Source organism: Amphiprion ocellaris, chromosome 17 (assembly GCF_022539595.1).
Source record: "Amphiprion ocellaris isolate individual 3 ecotype Okinawa chromosome 17, ASM2253959v1, whole genome shotgun sequence".
NCBI lineage: Eukaryota > Metazoa > Chordata > Actinopteri > Pomacentridae > Amphiprion > Amphiprion ocellaris.
Window position 1 is genome coordinate 6,857,185 of NC_072782.1, and position 22,970 is coordinate 6,880,154.

At 39.7% G+C, this 22,970-nt stretch overlaps 1 protein-coding gene across 1 annotated transcript; it reads right to left on the bottom strand.

Moving 5' to 3' along the window:
- Positions 1–1,778: 1,778 nt before the first annotated feature.
- LOC111570739 (oxysterol-binding protein 2-like) lies at positions 1,779–18,780 on the bottom strand. The gene is made up of 14 exons (XM_023273659.3): positions 18,245–18,780; positions 15,756–15,961; positions 11,443–11,693; positions 11,135–11,303; positions 9,866–9,983; positions 9,705–9,771; positions 9,445–9,582; positions 9,045–9,290; positions 8,511–8,631; positions 7,716–7,819; positions 7,265–7,360; positions 6,142–6,326; positions 5,764–5,984; positions 1,779–4,178 (listed from the first exon to the last, which is right to left on the bottom strand). The coding sequence occupies exons 1-14, from the start codon at positions 18,403–18,405 to the stop codon at positions 4,036–4,038; spliced, it is 2,226 nt and encodes a 741-aa protein (XP_023129427.1). The 5' UTR covers positions 18,406–18,780; the 3' UTR covers positions 1,779–4,035.
- Between the last annotated feature and the right edge of the window lie 4,190 nt (positions 18,781–22,970).

Consider the following 22,970-nt stretch of genomic DNA (forward strand, 5'->3'; position numbering starts at 1 on the left):
CTCTCTCACCTTTGTATGTAATTCATTTATGATACATGTTCTATCTTAATAAGCTCATTTAGTCCTCTCATATCACTGTTATGTATTGATTTTGAGACAAATGTGATGTCTTTATACCATATTTAATGTGTGTGGAGGTGGGATGACAATACAGTTGACCTAAAAAGAAACAAAGATCTCAGTGAGTTTGAAAGAGGAATTACTGTTGAGTCACAGATGGCAGGAGCTTCAAACAGACTGCTTCACTGGTGTTTCAAACTCCTGGGAACTGTGACTAAAGTGACATTTAGACCTAATGGAAAGACATCGGTAAATAAGGTTGGATATTTGATGACTGTGATATTCCTGCATCAGCGAGATAGCAGAACTTAGTAGATAGTAGCCTAAAGACAAACTGAAGCACAACTCTTTAACCCAAACAAAGCAAACAAAGCTAAAACCCATTCATATAAACAATGTTAAAGATGTAAACATTTTAAAAGAAGGAAATTTAGCAATTTTTAAAAATAAAAAAAACAGAAGAAAAAAGAGGAATGGAAGGCAAAGTGAGTATGCTTGTTTCAACAGGTGGGTTTTGAGATGGGATTTGAAAATGTCCAGCATATTGATGTCTCGGATGTCAGGTGGGAGGGAGTTCCAGAGGCTGAAGGCTCTGGACCCCATGGTGGTCAGACGGGCAGGAAGGGATGGTGAGGTTGAGGGAGGAAGACGATCCGAGAGTCCGGCTGGGTGTGTTTATGTGGAGGAGTTCAGTGAGGTTATGGAGGGCCTTGAAGGTTAGCAGCATGGTTTTAGAGATGATAGGAGCCAGTGAAGCTGTTGGAAAACAGGGGTGATGTTCTGGTGATGATCTAGGCTGCAGCATTCTGAACTAGTTGGAGTTTACGGAGGGACTTGAAGGGGAGGCCAGAGAGGAGGGACTTGCAGTAATCCAAGTGGGAGGTGACCAGCGAGTGGACCAGGATGGCGGTGCTGACAGGGGTGAGGGTTGATGTTACAGAGATGGAAGTATGCAGACCCAGTGATGTTACTGATGTGGGTTTGGAATGACAGATTGCCGTCGACTGAACACTTGTGGGAGATTCTGGACTGACGCTCTCCACCGCCATCACCAACACACCAAATGAGGGATTATCTCGCAGAAAAGTGGTGTTTCATCCTTGCAGTGGAATTCTAGAGACTTTAAAAATCAATGCCAAGGTAAACTGATGTATATGTTCAAATGTTTCATAACTCATAGTGATAGTCCAATAAACCAAGCAGTGTCATATTAAAAGACCCTCTTTAGTCCTAAATGAGGTGACTTCTAAATAATGCTGCTAGTGTGTTTGGTGCAATATTAAAATCCATAAATCATACAAATATGAAGTGGTTTATGTGTGTACTAACAGTATAAATTGTCACAAGTAAATGAGGGAGCTCAGTGAGTTACCCTTCATTGATTTAAATTTATTACCAAGGCCATTAGATTGCTTCAGCAGCTAAGTGAATTTTCTTCATCATTGCTACATCAGGAAATGAAGTGTAAATAGTGCGCAGAAAGGAGAAGCTGATTAGAAAACATTTGTCATCTGATGAGAAGCTAAAGGCTCCTGCTTTGTTATTTTGGGCTCTTGACAGCAGCTGGAGTTAAACATCAGCACCCAAGAGAATTTTGCTGTTGGCCTCGGGGTGTTGTGGCAGAACTTGTTTTTCTGGACCTTTTCTTTATAATTTGTCCCTTGTGACATGAAACATTTCAACAACATTGCTTTGACCGTAAATAACAACCCATGCAGTGGCAGCTTTAATGTTTTTATTTGAGCTCAAAAATTAAAAATTTCTGAGGTAATTGGGCACAAAAGGTGAATTCACATCATGTTTCAGTAAGAATCCACAAACAGTTAGCTAGGTGAAGAGGCTTCTCACTACAGAAGTGCACGAGCACTCTAAAACCATGCATAGCTATATGTTGTCATGGAAACCTTTGAGTTATGTATTGTTACGTGAACACAATATTGTGCTTTTTTGAACAACATCTTATTCGCATCACAAATATTCTGTATGGTTTCTTATAAACTTAGATTCATTATTTCATCTCCCCAACGTCTCATTTACTGGTATACAATCTTCACTCCATTTTCAATCATGTATACACAAATAGAGATTATTAAGTAGTGACCAGAAGATGATTATTCAAGTAATGTGAAACAATATTTCCTTACAGAGTTTATAAATGAGGTGGTTCTATTTCTACTATATTCTTGCTATATACAGGCCGAAACCAATCGGTAGTCAAACATGTGCATCATGCCCTGTTTTAATACACAGTAAGCTATAAATAAACAGGTAATTATTGGTTATAGAGTGTATGTATTTACTACTAATGTACATCAGTGCCTGTTTGCACACAAAATATATTGTTAAGCCTTCCCTTAATTGTGTTCTGGCCCTTCATTGATATATATAAATCCAATTTTTCACACAGCTATCAATCATTTAATGGAATACTGTTACGATAAGATCATATTTGGGCTGCATCAAACACCTCTCTGACCATGAACCATAGCTTGTGTTATTGCTGACATATGCAAATAAAGTAACACAGGTTTTAAAGATAGAAATCCCTAATAGAGCTCTGCATTGCTAACAGTGTTAAACAGGGGGGGACGTGTTTGTTGCTACTTACCAAGTGGATAAACCTTGATATTACAAAAAAACACCCCCAAGTATACATGTAAGTTTCCTCAAGAGAAAAAAATAGCCTGCCAGATTGCTATAATCTGTACAAAATCTTTTCATGTCAGTGTAGTAGTTACTAGGGACTTACAACTCAATTACACAATTAAGGCTAAAATTACCATCAAGCACCAATATAATCCCTTGCTGAGGAAAAGCCCAGGCTGAGCAGATTTATACTTTAGTGGAACTCTCATGGTTGAGTGTTACGATATTTGAAGATGAATGCCTTCAAGTACTTCAAGGCCTATTGCACTTTTACAAAGTCTGGCAGCTTCATAAAAGATGTTGTTCAGTATTGTTAGAGGGTAGATTCGCCAGAGACAAATTTTAAAAAGAATTGTTAAAACGCATGCAGCAGAAGCAGCAATATCCTGAATTTTAGACCCTGGTATGTGTCAAGCTCCAAAAACGCTAGACTCAGCCTGGCAAAACTGTTCCTTTAGTAACTCAATAAAGCTCCAGGCCAGTGGAGACATATAAGTGCTTTCATGGGGTGTGTAGTGCTTTCTGTTTCTACTAATTTAAACATGTAAAACTAGGGGAGTGCACCTTTAATAGAACATGAAACGTGACTTCAAGATCACTGGAGAAGCAGCGGTTACCTGTAAAACATCCTGGTGTTCCCCAGTCAGTTCCATCCATCCAAAGAGATTGACATCTACTTTGGTATTCGTGGTTTAGTCGTTGTTCTTTAGAGCCCAGGCAGGTGTTAACTTTAAATCCTTCAAGATACAGTCTGTGCAATTTTAAGAAACAGAGTAATAAAAAATACCCAAGATTATTGAGGGGAGGATCAATAAATGTTCTGCAGAGAAAGCCTGTTAGCACAGAAAAAGGCTTTTAAAAGCCTGGTGTCTCTGCCAGAGCCCAACAAGGAACAACTTGTTCCGGTTTGGAGGAAAACAAGACATTCAGTGCTCGCACCAAAACATCCACAGCACTCCTTGCCCCCAAGTCATTCCGTACACACTCAGAGAAGAGTGTTTCCGTGAAGAAATCTGTTCCCCAGTCACACACACATATACGCAGGCACACAAGAACTCTACACACTATACTTCCATAAATTAGTTGTCTGTAGTGGTGAAGCGTACACAGAAACTGAGGCCATGCATTCTGGAAACACAGAGCAGAAACAGGTAATTTATAAAGTGAAAGCAGGGGTTTTTGTGCTTGAAATTCTAGGAATGAATAGGTGCCTCACTCACCCACACACGCCCAAACTCACACAAACAACTGTCCATAAGTCCCAGGAATTTTTACGTCACAAGAAACCATGTAGCCTGTCCGACACCAAAGTGTGAGACAAACTTTGTCCTAGAAGATGTCAGGACACTGGCTCCAGTCCTGTCTGTCTTTGGCCTCCCAGTAGCCGCCTCTGTAGGTGTAGGTGCTTTCTCCTGTTCTGTCATCTGTCCTCTTCTCAAACCACAGTGGATTGTAGCCCTCAATGTCTTGCCCTGATGACACAGAATCATGCTTTCTTTCAGTGTGGCTTGAGTATGTTCTTCACAATGTCTGTCTTTCTCAATGCAATTTAAATATCACACACTAGTTACTGCCGGAGCTGCAGTTTATGTCAATTTTTTTGTCTCTACAGTGACAGTAGCCAGTATTCTTGTTTAAGTTTCTTTACCAGTTGCAAAATTAGGTTTTGTTGTTGCCCACAACCAAAGACTAAAGCAACGATCATAACATATACAGAGTGATCAAATGCACTTCTATGCTGAAAGTGTGAAAGACATATAGGTTAGGTGTCCACATTGTATTTCCTTTAGACTGCCAGCATTACTTTATCCAGTTGTTCCCTATGAGTAGAAAGCATATGCGACTGTTTGTAGCTTCCCAGTGAGAAAAGACACCCATCGTCTTTTTCCAAAGCCCTCCAGCGTTCTTCTGCAGCCGCTCAGAGCACATCTTGTTCAAAATTTCTAACTTTATCATATGGTTGTCACTAGTCCCGATAACCAAGGAAATGGAGGAGATTGTTCTGGCCATGTGTGTCTATCCTGACCTGTATGACATTCCAGAAATTACAGCAAGGATGGATAGAGTCTAACATACAACAGTAATGAGAATGGTGATCTGTTGTCAGGCTATTGCTGTCATAGAAACAAAACTGGAGTGTTCTGCCCAGCACTTTTCTGATGGGATGAAGAGCTCCCCAGCACCCTGCCAGCACTTTTATACCAGAGAGAAACACTTAATGGACACACACTCAAAAGCCCTATTCACACAGGATTAGTATTACCTCAGGACCAGTGGTGATTTGTAATAATTGTGGAGGACGTCTATGATCTTAATCCTGAATGCGTCATGTCCGTAATTTGTAAAGTAAAAATTCCACCGCAAATTACCGACCATATTTCACCAAACACAGACGTCCTGTGATAATACTAGTCCCATGAAAATCTGCGTGTCAGTGATTGGGGGGTATTTTAGTTTTTTTTTTTTTTTTATTGCGTGCATTTTTCTACCTCTTTCTCGGTTGAATTCTGGAGGCTGCAGTGGAAATTATTGACAGCATTTTAGATGCAAATGCAGGAGTAGGCCGGTACACAACAGGCCTATGGACCATTCGCAGAAACGGCAAAATTAGATCAACAAGAGGGAAATATGGGAGGATATTGAGATGGATGTCATGCGCAGCAGCATGTGGTAAGAAACATTTTTCTAGGTCTATCTTTCAACAGGCTTAATACAAACACCCAGACAGCCTGTTATCCCGACAACGCTGCCCTCTGTTCTCACGTCACATTGCTGCTTTGAAATATTTACTGTTGCCATGACGACTACATACCACGTTAACAGCGTGACAACAGTGGATGTTGCGATGTGCACAGATTTGACATCATATCCGGGATGTAATGACACTAAATTCAAGTAAAATACAGACTTCGCTTATCCCGTGTGAATGCACTGCAAACACAGACGTGGGGGCGTAATTCACAAATTACCAGAGATCCCCAGGAAATACTAATCCTGTGCGAATAGTACATAAGAGGTAAAAGTCATCACTGGTCCTGCAGGTTTCCTTGTACTCACCCTCCTCCAGGGCCTGATTAGCTTGTGCCTCCCTTCTCTTCCTCTCCAGTCTCTGACGTTCCTCTAAACGCTGCTTCTGGCCGTTGGCTTCATCCCACAGACCTGCCTCCATCAGCCGCTGGTCCGGACGCAGACGACTGTCAGTGGGAGCAACACCCTCTTCAGGCTCATTCAGGGTCAGAGCCAGCGAGGAGAAAAAGTGCATGTTCTCTGCATTATCTCTGGAGAGTAAGAGATAGAACAGACGACTCATTGTGACAAAAGGTCAGACAGAAGGGAAAGAGAGACAGGAACAGGCAGATCACAGCAAGGGAAGGTTGAAATAATGCATTCAATCATCAAGATGTAATAGGAATGTGTCTGATACAATAAACATACGGCAGAGGATATTTCTTCCACAAAAGTTTGGGTTGCAGAGTTTGATAAACTGTCTTTTGTTTGCCTTCAGAGCCTCCGCAGCCTTGGCTGCTATCCACTATTTTAGAACTTTCCATCTTGTCATCCCAGGTCCCTGACAGGATGTAATGGGCTGTGCTCTCTCTGTCCTCCACCACTCCTGTCACCTGGGGACACCAAAGAACAGGACACACAGGAAGAGATCAGTTACATGCACTCTCTGACTTCTAGGTGCTGACAGATTCAAAGCTGGATACTACTTTGTTCCTTTCTTGCTTATGTTGATGAATCATCTAAAACAGGACAAACATTTCACTCACAGATTACATGTATAAATATATAAATTCTCTTAGGTTTCCTGTTAGCTAATGAGTCAATGGCTTTGAAGGTTAATGCTGATATCATGACACAAGCATTCTTTAGGGAGAACACATCCCTTGAGGTTTATCTACACTGTCCCTTCCTGAGCTCTAAGCATGAAAGACACAAGATTTACAGTGAATACTAGTCAAGAGTGAAGACAGATATATGAAAACAGTGTTCTAAATTCTTTGCACAGGCTTGAGTGGTTGTAAACTTTTTGCCCTCTGGCAAGTGTAAAATTGTGTAAATGCTGTGACATTTGAACAACCAGCAATGGTGCAAGTTGTCTGTTACCACATGACAAGTTATAACCTGATGTGTGGCATATTTTGGTTTTCTTCTGGAGCTGTTTAAATAGTTACTATTAGAAATTCTGGGCTATCATACAGCTAAGTCATGTATACTACTGTACTTTGGTGGATATTGTGAAAATCTGTAGTCAGCTTGTAAACAGGCCATCACAAAGAGATAATACAAGGCAGAAATACCAACACTAGATGAATGGCTGAACATTCTTAGTGAAATAAATGTTATAGAGCAGCCAAATCAAACTGGATGATGTTTACATGTTAAAGACAAGTTGAAAGTATTAACTTTGGACTGAATAGGTGTTGTGGGACGGGGCAATTAAGACCTTCTGATGTGTTTCCCTTTTCGTTTATATTTGATATCAGTGTGATCTTTCATGATGGAGATGCAATGAAAACAAAGTTTTAAAACAGTAAATGTGAAACAAACTTACTTTACGTGGGACTTCTCTGGAGAAGTAACTGTAGGGGGAGAATTTGAGACGGCAGGTGTCTTTGGTGGTGGTGTTTACGATGTCAATGTCCCCAGACTGCCGACAGCAACAGAAAGGAAAACAGCAAGAAAAACAGGTATGACTTGAAAATGTACCAAAACCAAAATCATTTCCCCCAGCAGCACAACTGAATGATGCACCCACACACACCTAATCATTGACATGAAGCAGTTTTAATTCCTGTCAATTTTGAAGTTCTAAACAGTAATTTTCTTTTTGTATTAAAAGGTCTCACCTTTTAAATTTTACTTTTACATTTTACTTTTATTATTATATAATAATAAAAGTAATTATATTATACTCCTCTAAAACATGCAAGGACAGTGCCTTCTTTTTGTTCACTGAGCTGATAAAAATAACATACACTGCCCTTAACAGAAGAGGAACTCACCTGATCAATCCAGAGCTTCCCAACAATAATGTTGTGCACAGTTGACGTCACTTTGCTCCACACATAGTGGTTCCCACTCGAGTGAAACTGCAGGTGAATGTTTCCTGTGGTAATGAAGAAAACACACAAACTCCACTAAGTACAGAGTGTCCCAAAAAATTTGACATCATTTAATCACCTAATAATTTGTTTAAAATTTTCTTGCTTTTTTCGCTCAAAAAAGTGTTAGCATTCACAGAACACTTTTTTGAGCAAAAAGAGTTAGCATTTTTATTTTTCTGCTTTCAGGAATAGACATGCCGTTCACTGCAACAGAAAAGGTGTTCTGTGTGTTGAAGTACGCCCAAACTCAGTCAAATGTGAATGCCTAACGTGAATTTGGTAGAAAATTTCATAAACAAGCACCAACAGAAGAGCAGATTTGGACGTGGCATAAGAAGTCTCAAGAGGAAGGCTGTTTGTGTCAGAAAAAAAGGATCCGGACGGCCGGCAGTTTCAGAAGTTTCAGAAGCGGTGCACACATTGAACATTTGTAATAACTTTAGAAAATTAGAAAATTACCATCCCCCAGAATTTTTCATTTGAAATTTGTAGAATAGAACATTTTATGTCCAAAATAAATCCTATTAAGCATCATTTCTCCTGACCATGTAGTCACTCTGATATGGACATCTCAAATGATGTCATTTTTTTGGGACACCCTGTAATAACAGATCACATCTGACATGTAGTGCTATCTATGATAATATGCATTGATTGTCACTTTGAGCAAATTCCTAACGGACTGCTTCTTACCTAATGGCACGACGGAAATATATTTCCCACGAAACTTGCTATCGATAGTAATATGCTGCCACAGGGTCCATCCTCGCTGTGATGTCACGTGGTGGGCAGCAGCTGGTGGATGATGACTGACCTGAGAGTGAGATATCAGCTGGTGTCAGTGGAGGCAATACAAACATATCACACTGTCTTCATGTTTTTGCTCTTCACCAGAACATGTATTACACAAGTAAAAACTAGACTCTGACATGGAATTTTTCAAAAACCGTGCAGGTTTTCTTTTCCAATATGGAGAATATGATGCAGACCAAGGAAACAATACCTGTCTTACGATGCAAATAACAATTATACATAATATACACTTCAAAATAAAAGGCAAAATGGAGCTTTTCGTCCATCAGATTGGTCGCTATGTTTGCCGGACACAGATGAAGCATGGTGGTGGCATCATCATGACGTGAAGCATGGTGGATAATCTGAGATCTCTGTGTGCAAAATAGCAGCGTAAGAATGTATAAATATATATTGTATATATTTTTGTCTTGCCTGCTCACAAATGGAGCGATAACCATACTCCTCCAGTCTGTCCAGCTCGTAAGTCTCCCCCAGCAGAGGGTTGAAGGGTTTGGCTGTACGATGGACTGTGGTGGAGTAGGAGGAGACAGAGAAGGCAGCCACCAGGCACAGCTGCTCCAGCGACGAGTCGCAGCGAGCTGCCCGGTCCAGAAGCTCACTGTACTCCAGATCCTCAGTCAGACGCTGCAGCATTGACAACGGCTCATTGAAGTTTACCTGCAATCAGACATTTAAGATTTTAGAAAAGACTGTTTGGTGCTGAGAATTCCACAAGTAACATAGCTATTTACTCACATTTGCACAAAATAAAAGCTACATTACACCTAATCTGTGGTAATTTGTGGGTGGTACAAATACGTATTTCATTTACAGGCATGGGTATCTTGGACAGGTCTTTGCCGATGCAGTTTTTCATGATGCTCCACAGGTTTAGAGAGTAATTTGGTTTGTCGGGGATACGACTGCGCCTTGTTCTTCGTAGCTGCATGTGGTTTGTGGTTGAGGTGTCCTGTAAGAAATATGACAAAACGCAAGGCTTTAATTTAAGCAAAAAACTGAAACACACAACTGTAAGTAAGACTAAGATGAAGTAAATGGTATTCTATTATTATCAGTATGCTTGAGACGTACATTCTCGTTGTGAGTCCAGTCATTGGGCACTCCTCCACTCATCATACTCTGATTACTTCCTGAGCGCCTGAGGGAAAGTGACATACTTTAAATACAGTTCAATGTTGTACTGGCTAGAACACAGCTTAGAGATTACTGTGTCTAGAGGAGATTTCTCTCACTTGTGCTGTATATCACCAGTAGTCACAGTTATGAACGCAGGGGACTCCTCCATGGCATCAAAGAACTCTGCCTCGTCATTCTCATCGCTCGCATCCCCCTCCTGAGAATGCTCCACATCTACAGCATCAGAAACAGGACAGGTTAGCTGAGAGTCTTTAGCCTGTAAATATTGTTCATATACAGAATATAGAACAACTAGTTAAATTGTAGTTTACATCCCTGCTTGTATAGATTCATGCAATACATGTAGTCAAGATTTCACTAAATGTAATTTCATTGAGAGAAACAAAAAACTAAGTCAAATTCACTGTATGTGTTCATATGCTTGGCCCATAAAGCTACAAAATATGGTCACAATCTTTCCTTCTGTTTCTTAGTTATGCTGTTAAATAATGAAGCAAACGACCTTTTCCATCTAATCTCAAAATGTATCATTTATCCTGTCAGAGGTTTGTGTGAAATTATGTCATGATTAGTGTATTGCTTGTGGGGTCACAGTGACCTTTAATCACCAAATTCTAAACAGTTTATCTGAGTTCAAGTAAACATTTATATGAAGAAATTTCCTTGAGGCGTTCCTGATATATTGCATGCACAAGAATGGAATGGGAAGGACGGACAAGTCAAAAATACGATGCCTCCAACCCCAGCTATTGCCACCACAGAGGCTTAAAATGATTTACAAGATTGTTCAAACTCATAACATTTTTATTAAGCCCTAATTCAACTTGGTTATCGTTCCTTAGAGGCTTTTCTAAGTGATGGGACAGGAGTTGTTTGGCCTATTTATAGCTTGGTAACATTTGCTTGATGCTGTTTGGGAATTGGAATGTCAGAGGCAAATTAATATACAAATGACTTGTTTATAAGCTTTTGTAACTGAGATTTAAAGTAGTCGCTGCGTTGATTATAACAGTATAACCATCTCAAAATAATGGGTGATCAAAAAAAGACTCATACCAACACTGAAAGGTACTTAGTAAGATATTTACTTCATTGGCAACAAACTATGGCCTCAAAATGAACACATACGATGAAGAACATTGTAACAGTCATTAAAAGCAGGCCTGTTTGACTACTTTACTAACTACATTGTACATGCATGTAGATAAATGCTCTAAAAATGTGCTGTAAGTCTGTCTGAGACATATTTCTGTGCCAGAAATGCATTTATACTGATGGCCAGAAGAGGGCCGTATTCTGTGACACTCTGAAGTTACACATAAGAGTCAAGCTGTCTAGTCGAGAGAGAAAGTGATGTGTCTCACCTGTGTATGAGGAGGGATTCTCCCTCCAGGCTCTCTCTAAGCTGTTGTGCTGTTTGGCTAACTGTTCGATGGTCTCCTCCAGGTGGTGACGCTGTTCTCTCTCATGCTGCAGGGCCTTTTGCCACCTCCGACTGTGAGATTCTGCCACATCCAGAAAGTCACGACAAGCCTGAAGTGCGAAAAGCAACACACATCAAAGGATAAAAGGCAACACCCTCCAGCTAGAATCCCTCGTTTAAAAGTGACATTTTCCAACTGATCGGGCTCCAATTTACCGTGTGGCTGAAACTTGAATTGTGTGAACTCACATTGATCATAGCATTGGAGGTGATGCGGAAGAGGGTGGCTCGCTCATTAACAGTTTTCACTTTGTCTGTGCTGTCAGTGGAACCACGCAGATCCTCGAGTTCACTGAGGGAGCGCTGGAGGGCGGCACCGTGCTTTCCTATCAGCTCATTACAGGTGCTCAGATCATCCAGCTTACTGGCCAGAGTCTTGAGCACCCCTTGGGTTAGGGCACGGTCCTCCTGAGGTACAGGGGCTTCATCTCCGGAGTCATCTTTATGAAGAGACACAGAAACGAAACGCAAATTCAGTTAGTAATTAACCAAAGACACTGGGGTATCATTATAGGACTTACAGGTTACTAAGTCTGAACAATGTGGGTGTTTATGGGAGGTGAAATTCTATACTATAGTAAACAGTGCATTACAGGGATTAATGTCTCATCAGACAGATGGAGAAAGATATTTAAAATACTCTAATTTTAGACGAGTTGAGAGCATTAGTGGGGAACGGATGGAGGAAGATAACACTTCACACCCTGATCCCCCACAACCCTTCCTCTACACAAGATTGGAAAGCTGTGAATGAACACTGTTGCCCTGGAAACGCCGGCCTGTGCAATCAGGAGGCAAGGCTATTTTTAGAGGAAGAGGGAGAAAAAAAGATGACGCACTACCCTTTTTCTCCTCTCCTTCTCTCCCTATACCCCTTGCTGGCATGAGCTGAGCCATCAGTCTTGAGGATTTTTGAAAGAGCGCAGGGAGACTGAACTGATTACAAGGCATCACAAAACAATTATGACACTGATTTAAAAAATCTTTGACAACTTGAAGCATTAAAGATATCCCCTCACAGTCCCTGTTTTTGCCTAAAATACAGAAAGTTAGGCAAAATATTTTTCTGCATCTGCTCTCACTTCCTTGCATTTCACATACATGCATCATAATGCCAGATAGAATCTGATACACTGAGTACTTTTTAAAACCTTAGTATATTTCCTGCCTGTTTAAATGCATTTTGAGGCTTTGGATGCAGCTTGTCCACACATTATGTGTTAGTAATAATGGACCCACTGAAAAGTCTGTGGGTTGGAGAACATAATAGAGCAAACTGTGCTCCATTAAAGCCTCTTAGTGAAAAAGTCATCAGTTTAAAAAAAAGAAAAAAAAGACCTAGATTTATAGACAGTTATAAATATCAACACAAATAATCCAGCTTTAAAATGCATATAGCCACCTCCATTCAATGTAATTAAACTTTTCTAGGTCAAAACATTTCTTCTAGGGCAGCACAGCGTTGCCTATGAATAGAGTAAAGCGTGGAGACAAACTGTTCCACTCCATCAAAGGGGAAAAGAAATAAAAACAATCAGGGCAAACTGGATTAACAAAGTCTCTGGAGGAGAAGATTAAAAAATGAGAGGGTGAAAAATCCTTCGGGCATCTGTAATGGTTTCATGACCCACATATAGCCGAGAGAGAAATATCTCACTTGACTTTTGGTCAAAAGTGTTAGGACACTAGATTATGAATTTGAGATGTGGAGCCATCTGCCATCCAACATGTTGGTAGGCAAGAGCACACCCTTAATACTCATCCGTGGATTAATAATGCCCATGCAGAGCATGCACTAGTCTGTGCGTTAATGGGTTATTGTTCACACAGGACACCGGAGAGTCTGAGACCAACTGGTGACTCATCGTTGAATCATTAAAAAAAAACACACCCACAGGTGATAGAGGGAGCATCAGTATGGACACAGTGTGGTAAGAGAGAGTTAAAAATCAGGGGATGCACTGGAAGCTCCTGCAATACAGACGAAGCATTTAAAGTCCGACTGTGATATCCTGAAAGCTTGCTGTAGCACACACACACAGAGCTGAGGTGTATCGTTTCCACCATGTAATCAGCTATTTGGATTCCTTCTCACACTGCGTTAAACTTTCACCTTGTATTTATTAACCGTTGGAAAGACAACATTCATACATATTCTAGAGAATGGAAAGTCGGTAGTGGTCGTGCAGTAAATATCACAAGATAGGTGCCTCATAACTTCTGCAGCATCCACTTAATTACTGCTGCTCTAATCCACTTTCAGTCAATTAATTTCCCTGCTACTAAGCCCATAACTAAAAGCTCATGCAATGATAATCTATAATCACATCACACACTTCACCAAAACACACAAGGATTTGCTTCAGCTGAGCTTTTCATAATTGTGTGAACCCAAAGTGAGAAATTAACATACAGACTATAAATCAGACAAAACATGCAATAACAGCATTCTAAATATCCTTTCTGAACCATGAGAAACCATAGAAGTAGTGTAAAATCTTCTAAATGGGCTCAGCTCTTTAAATCCTGTTTGTTTTAGCTGTAATCACCATAAGTGAGGCAAAATCTACTGCATCACGTAGAAACAGCATGAACCCCTCCTGACACATCGTACGCTAATGTGGTTAGAGTGACACAAAGCACTGATTTGCATCTCGCAGGTGCAGACCTTTTACTCAGCGTTAAAGGGTTCGTACATGTGCACACCTCCTAGTAATGAAGTCTCTAGTAGCTGCAATAATCATGAGGAAAAGTTGGATTTAAATCAGTCGTAAACAAACAGGACAAATATGCTACATTTGACTGAGACTGCTGACCTCTTCTGCTGTGACTTTGAAAATTACGATGCCATTTTGTTTACTTGGAAGCAAAATCTGTGTTCGTGTTAAATTGCCAAACTTACAGAACTCAAAAAAACAGACACACTTCGACAATTACAAATACACACATGAATGCAAACAGGCATGCAAGCACACAGCTTCTATCTAAACTGCTATTCTGCTCTCAGTAAAATAATGAACAGGTTACTTACAAGGTGACACTCAATGAAAAGGCTGCACTCATGTCTCCCTATTGTCCACAGTCTATGGTGAAAAATATTTTCAATGAAAATCCTCACATCCTCCTGTTCTTTCTGTTTTTTCTGTTTTTTTTACCCCTCCTGCTATCAGAACGGCAGGAGGAGTCTAAAGGAAGGTCATTTCATTCACACTCATTGTCGTCATACTGAAGGAGACGGGGAGGGAGGAAGGAGACAGAGTGGGAGGGAGACGGTGGCTGCATATGTGTGCACATTTGTGAAAAAGAGAGACAGACAAAGACACACAGAGAGGAGAAAGCCCATCTTTGCTGCAGGTTCTTTTTATCTAAACATCCACAAAGTGCAAGGAAGGCTAGACATCAGCAAGCAGAAAGAGGCTCTGAGACTCCCAGCAAACAAATCATTATATATTAATAAAGATATTAAGGTTCAGAGGTTAAAATAATAGTGTTGTCAGGATGATAGCAGATTGAATATGCAATTTAACATGACACATACAGATTTTTCCTTTTTGCCTTTAGCCACACCTTTGTCCTAACAGGCCGTTCCCATAAGAACTTATTGAATTACACTGCCATCTTGTGTCTTGATGTTTACACAACACTAAAGGCTGCAAAGGAACACAATACTCATCTAGGTAAGTGGGTCTTGGTTGCATGAGCGTGCATTCAGGTTACAGCTAAAATTAGTTTGACTACTTCAGACTTTCTCAAGTGAGCCATGCTGTTCCTTTGGAGTACATATTCTGGGGCACACTGTAGTTTTTTTTTTTTTTGTTAACCCTCGTGTCGTCCTGCGGGTCAAAATTGACCCGTTTCAAAGTTTGAAAATGTGGGGGGGAAAAAAATTTTCACAGTGAAACTTCTGATGTTCACATTTTCAACATTTTTGGGAAATCTTTGAACATTTTTTGGTGGAAAAAAAGAAATGTTCAAAATGTTTCTTAAGAACATTCACAAAAAAATCAACCAAAATCCAGTGAATTTCGCTGGATTTTGGTTGATTTTTTTGTGAATGTTCTTAAAGAAAATATTAGAAGTTTTACTGATATATATATGGAATCACTTTAGATATTTTTAGGATTTTCTGGAAGATTTTTACTCATTTTTTGAAAATATGTACAAGAATTTTCTTGCCAAATTTGGGGGATTTTTTTTAAATAAAACATTTAAGGGAAATTTTTAAGGAATTATTGGAATTTTCTTCCTGAAGGTTTTGCAAATTTTCAGAAATTTGCGGATTTTTTTGCTGAATTTTTGGATTTTTTTTAGACAACAATATTTTTAGATGCCCGTAAATGAAGACAACAGGAGGGTTAAAGGAACAACAGATGTCTCACTCAACAGATCAGAAAAGATCACATTATTTCTTTGATCCAGGACAATATTGTGTGTGAACAGTCACAATACATTCGTGAGGATACAGTTAAATATTAGACCTGAGTAGAAAGCATCCATCTCACCTGAGTGATGTATCAGGAGCGTGGCGTTGGCTTTGGCCTGCTGCAGGGCTGACACCCATCTCTGACACTCTCCCTCGGAGGTGGCCTTCAGGTGATAGCTACGACCTCCACTGGTTAACACCAAGTGGCAGGTGTCGCCCACCTCGATGTGGGCTGTTGCCAAGGGAATGGTACCCCGGCATGTGTGTGCCATCTCTGCCTGAGTCCTGAGGGGAAAATAAACCGAGTGGATAGTAGTGTGTGAGTGCAGGACAGAAAGAGGAGCACTACAGGCTCTCTGCTGCATTTAGAAAATGAGGCAGCTCCATTTTAAAGCACTTTACTGTTAAAATAACATCCTACAAGGTCTGTAAAAAAATGTCAAGCCTGAATAATGGAATGGTAGGCCTTTTCTGCAGAGACAAGCTCTGGACTTTTGGCAATCTCTTTCAACAGACAGGATTTGGGCAGTCTGTACTGGAACAGTTGGAGCTTTTGCTTCACATACGTATGGCCTCTCTCATACAGATTTCACAAATTATCACACTGAAAGCTTTTGAGACTCAGATCCTTGAAATGAAGGGACAAACAGGCTGAGAAAGAGCTTTTTTCCATGGTCCATCAGACTTCAGAACTAAAAAAAAAACACCTGAAAACCTAGACGCACAGTGTCACTTTTAATGGTTCAGATACTGCTTATGTGCAATCTCCTGAGCATATTTATTCTATTTTGCTGGTTTTTATTTCATTTTATTTACCTCTCACAATGTATATATCTTGCCTGTTTTGCATATGTTTTTGCATTTGATTCTATTATTTAATGTTGTTACTTTATGACTCACTGCTTGTTACCAATGTACCGTCCAGTGGCAGCTATTTATATTTTCGTCATGCCCCCATGTACGATGACAATAAAGCTATGCTATTTTATTTTACTATATACATAAGAATTTAATATTTAAGGTTTAAATGATACATCACAATATGGCACTCTTCCTCATCTACATTAATTATTTATGTCTATATATTGCAAACATACTGAACTGAATAAAACTGCCATATGCCATATAAACATTACTCTTTTATATTTGGCAGTATATGAATGATGAACCGCACCATTTGGAGATTTAGTTTATCTTCCTGCATCTCCCTTGATTAATTATCAGTGCTTTTTATATACTTTTTATATACAGACTACATATAAACTATATTGATATCTAGTTATTTCGTCGATATTGAATTTTAATATTTACGTGAAAACAACTGAGAAAAAAGTTAGTTTAGCTAAAAATTCAGCTAACTACTTAGCTTAAACAAACTAGCCCCATTAGCTAATTACACACACGTATATACTAAATACATAGCTTGCACAATTTTGTATGACATCCTCAATGAATAAAAGTACTTTGGGATCTAGGTTTACTGTTAAATTAGTTTTGTTTTGTTTTTTTTACATTTTGTAATAGTGACTCAGGTCTTCTTTTTCTTCAGTAATCAAACAGGCATTTTTCAGGGCACTCAACTTCTTGACAGTTAAAGTTAAAAGTTTAATTTCCCGTTTAAAAAAAAATTTCATCACAACATGGAAACAAGAAAAAACAAGGAAGAAAACACAGCCAACTACTATCTAGCTAATTAGCTCAGTTCGCCAATGAATAAACATATATGCTAAATACATAGCTTAGCATAATTTTGTATGTCATCCTCATTAAATGAGCACTGTTAAATTTGCATTGTTCACAATTTAAAAAGAATTTTCTTTTTTTAACATCTTGTAATTATTAAATACAAGTTAAAGTTAATAGTTTGATTTTTAAAAAAATCAAGTTTCATCGCAAAGTGAAAACAACAGAAAACAATAACAAAAAAAGCTAGTTTAGCTAAAAAAAAATACAGCTAACTACTATTTAGCTAATTAGCTCAGTTAGCTAATTAATATACGTATATACTAAATACATAGCATAGCCTAATTTTGCATGGCGTCCTCATTAAATAAGCACTTTGTGACCTAAATTTGCTCCTAATCCCACCCCAAAGTGAAAACAACAGAAAACAATAGCGAAAAAAAATCGTTTAGCTAAAAAACCAACAGCTAACTACTTAGCTTAAACTAGCTAGCTCCGTTAGCTAATTAATACGTGTATACTAATTACACAGCTTAGCATGAAATCCTCACGAAATAAGTACTGTGGAACACTATGTGACCAATGTTTGCTTTAAACTTGTATTGATTTAAGTGCACAAATCACATTTTTTTTGTTAAATTGTAATTATGATTTTTTTTTTAAGTTATCTAGCGGCCATTTTTAGGACACTCCATCCTTTGCCAGTTAAAGTTGGAAGTATGATTTTCCTTTTTTTTAAAAATCACTTTTCATCACATTAAGTCGGCCCGCATGCTGCTAACAAATTCAACTATGATTAACTTTGATTTTAAATCGGTGTAAATACAGCTGCGAGCAGCGTCGGATCGAGCACCGACGGTCGCCGGAGCCGCTAGTTCCCGTCACCTGTAGTAGGACAGCAGGCCGTTACTGAGGACGAACCACCGCCGCTGGTAGCCCTTCAGGTAGTTGGTCCATTTAAAGAGCCAGCCCTTGTAGGTGTCCAGACACGGGAGGTGCAGCCCGGGGAGAGTCGGGGAAGGCAAACTCTTCACCAGCTCGTTCATCTCCCCCCCCCCCCCGTCTTCTTGGATGTTTAGACCGGCGGGTTTGGACGGAGGAAGCGGCGCAGTCGGCGCGGAGTCGCCGCCGCCTGTCAACAGCTGCACAGTTTAGCTAGCAGCGGCGGAATGCTCACTGTAGCGCACTGACTGTACCCTCCGACACGGCTACTGTTAGCATGCAGCTGGGAGGTGAAGCCGTGTCCCCCTTCAACCACTGGAACAACTGTCACTAAAACACCAAACGCTGCTGTTGTAAGCTAGGACGAAATAACGGAGCACATTATTGTTATTCTAAGTGACTGTACAGAGGCTGCACTTTAACTGCGTTGTAATGATAAAGCCTGTGGATGTGAGAGAGGGGAGATCATGATGACGTCCTTATCACAGGATTGTAGCATATGAGTGCAGGTCTGTGTGTGTGTGTGTGTGTGTGTGTGTGTGTGTGTGTGTGTGTGTGTGTGTGTGTGTGTGTGTGTGTGTGTGTGTGTGTGTGTGTGTGTCTGTGTGTGTGACATATGGCATTTCACTGCGATTTTCTGCAGCAACGCAGACGGTTGCAGTGCATGTCAAAAATGATGCATCGCATTTAAAATCCAATGTAGACTTTTTTTTTCTTAAAGAAATCTCCAGAAATTATAGTAAAGATTGCAAAATAAATCTGGCAATGTAGTCATAAGTTTTAACTTTATCAATAATTAATTTGTCAGTGCACTCAGACTGTACTAGTTCGTGCAGTTTTGCATCTTGCACTGTGATCTTAACTCCACCAGAAAGCACCATAGTTTCCTTTGCTGTACTGTAACACACACAACAGTCCTGGATTTATATGTCATAGTTTGTATTAATATACCACAATGCTCACTCACTAATGCAGTAGTGGATTTTGTGCCCATTTTTATTATTATTTTTTTTAATCCTTCTAAGCCGTCCTAGACGATTAACTCATTTTGGACAGGTTTTGAACAGCTAAAGAGAATTTTTTTGAGCAAGTTCTGGAAATATTTGAGTAATTTCTAGTCATTTTGCTCATAACTATGGTGATTTAACACATTTTGAGAACACACTTATTTTATGAGGTCAAATTTGAGTCATTTTGGACATGTTTATATTGTTTTTAGTAATTTTTGGAACCCTTCTAAGCCATCCTAGATGTTTAACTCATCTCGGACCGATTGTGAATAGTAAAAGAGGATTTTTTTGAGCAAGTTCTGGACAAATTTCTTATCATTTTGGACAAATGTGAAGATTTGTTAAAGATTTCTGTATTATTGCGAGATAGAGGCACAGCGTCACTGTAACTATGGCAACAAGTAAATGCTACATCAGCTGCTTGCTGACAATCACATGATTGTGATCCTACTAAAAATCCACCATTGTGGACTTATCGGGGCTTATCCGTTTGAAATAATACAAGGAACAACTGATTAAATTGTGGGGGTGTTTCCGAGTCCCATCAATTGCTACATATTTAGGTCACAAGATTTGGTATCTGTGTATAACTTACACATGCATAACACACGTCTGTGCTCAGCGAAAGGTCATTTTGTTTGTGGGTACATCTATATTAACTGGCTTTTGAAGTCCATGGCATATATCTTGCATACATCTCTATTAAAAGTTTTTTTAAAAAAAACTAATGTTTTTTTTATGTTCATTATGATCATGTTTTTACAAATTCCAGAATTATTTATTATGGAAACAATCACTTCTTAATGAAAAAATTACTGGGTATCACTAAAATATCAACTAAATAACTGTCCCAATTTAGTAACAACCACCTTCTAATTAGCTAAACAATAATAAAATGAACTCATTCAAAAACTGTTTTAATTGTGTTCCTTTTATTAAGTTGAGATAATCATGACAGATATCTCTTTTGCCAATATATCAAATTTCATATGGAAAATAACAAATTGTATCTGTGTCCCAGAAATCACTTTCAACTAAGTTCCCCATTACAAAAACACCTCTCAAGGAAGTGTGTTAATTCCAGATCACATGACCTGCTCCACATGATGTCATTTCCTCCTGAAGAAAAGACTGGCCAGACTCCAAGGCTTTCTGAGTTATTAGGGTCTGAGCACCGAATGGTGCGAAGACCCTATTGAAATGCTAGGGTTTATTATTATTATTAGGGTCCGAGCACCGACGGTGCGGAGGACCCTATTGGAATGCAAGGAATTATTTATTATTATTATTAGGGTCCGAGCACCGACGGTGCGAAGACCCTATTGGAATGCAAGGAATTATTTATTGTTATTATTATTATTATTATTCTTTCTTTTACCGTCTTTTGAATTGCCTTTTTGGCGGCCTTATCATACCCCAAAATGCGTCAAACTTGGCATGCTCATCAGGACTGGCAAAAAATTTGATATTTTATGGGAGTTGCGCATGTGTGTGAGAATATGGCTCCATAGCGCCCCCTGGAAAATTGAAAATTTGGTCATTAGGCCAACTTGCACGACGTTTCATCTACAGCTACAAAATTTTGTATGCATATTCAGCACATCAGGAAACCCAAAAAAGTCAATCATGGCCACGCCCTAAATCCAACAGGAAGTCGGCCATCTTGAATTAGCTGTAAATTTTTTAAAATTAATAACTCATCGGGGATAAGTTCGAGAGACGTCAAATTTGGCCAATATATGCAAACACGCGACCTGATGAAAAGTTATCAAAATGTTCATCTCATTTCAAAGGGCGTGGCCATGGCGACTCCCAAAAAAAATGGATCCTTCGCCATGAAACAGGAAGTGGTGCCTAACTCAGCTGTACATGCTCCAATCTGCCTGAAATTTTACATGTGTGATCAATGTCCAGCCCTGACAACATCCATGTGGTTATATACATTCACAGTCATAGCGCTACCTTGTGGTAGCAGGAAATTGACATTTTTCACACTTTGATGTACTATTCTTAGCACGTTGATCAGATTCACCTCAAATTTGGTGACATAAGCCAGAACACATTGATGATGATTCCCAGAGAAAATGGTGGCTCGTCATCAAAGGGCGTGTCTGTGGCAGAGCGGCGAATTTCGATTTCTCGCCATGAAAATTGAATTATTAATATCTCAGCTGGAAATAGTCCAGTCTGGACCAAACTTGATATAGTGGACACCAGTCCGGATCTGAACACATCCACACTCATAAATTTAGAAATACTCATAGCGCCACCTATTGGCAACAGGAAGTAATTGTCATTACATTTGCACCTATCATTGCCGGAAACTTTGTCATATCATCTTGAAAATTGGTCAGCTGACTGGTTATGCCTAGACGATGCCACAGTGTGAAGATTTTGACGATTCATAAAACACTGTTGCCGTGGCAACGCATCGTTGCCTTAATAAACAAAGTACTTTTTGACAGGTTAAAAATGCTCAAATGCTCGCCAAAATTACCGAACATATTTGGACCGGCAACCCATTTCATATTTAAGGGAAACTGCACATGTGTATGGCAAAATGGCTCCATAGCGCCACCTGGAAAATTTCAAACAGTTACTACGGCCAGTACGTGTTACCGAGAATTATGAAACTTGGTAGGCATATGTAACTCGTCAAGACACACAAAAATGTAATTGACACCCATGCCCAAAACCCAACAGGAAGTCGGCCATTTTGAATTATATGTCATATGTTTTGACAATTTTGGGTCATTTTTGTACATTTTCAAAAGCTATAAACTCAAACAGGGCAACACCGAGAGAGCTGAAATTTGACCAGGATGTACTCCAGGCATGGGTGATCAAAAGTTATCAAAATGCTCACCTTAAGTCTGAGGGCGTGGCCATGGCGGCCTCGTGAATTTTGGTGCTTTGCCATGAAACATCAACTGCTGTGTAACTGCCCTAAACATGCTCCAATCTGCCTCAAACTTTACAGGTGTGATCAGAGTCCAGTCCTGATCACATCCATAGGCCGACATAAACTCTCGGTGGCAGCGCCACCTGGTGGATGGAAGGAAATGCTCTATAACTAGCCTGGACATGGTCCGATCTGCCTGAAATTTTACATGTGTGATCAGAGTCTGACCCTGATCACATCCATAGGCCAATATACACTCTCGGTCGCAGCGCCACCTGGTGGATGGACAGGAAAAGCTCTAGAAGTAGCCTGAACATGCTCCAATCTGCCTGAAATTTTACGTGTGATCAGAGTCCAGCCCTCATCACATCCATAGGCCGACATGCACTCTCGGTCGCAGCGCCACCTGGTGGACGTGCGTGGATTCGCCGACCAGCAAGGATGCGAGGACCCGTCCAACGCTGCTTGCAACTTTAATTTACTTTGTGATTGCAACAACTTGTCAAGATATGGAAATGATTTTAATTTGATATTCATTTCCACGTGTAGTAATCCTGACACCACAGCATACAAACTAAACAGGAACTATTAAGGAAGAAGTTTCGGTTATCTCCCTGCCTTGTAAATGGAGTTTAATGGATGTAATTTTTTATTTTTAAAAAATGCATAAAAGTTTTCTTGGTGCATGAACTGAGGCTGCTGACTGACCTTATATTGCACAATGTTCAATGTCTTTAAATATTTTCACAGTAAGGAT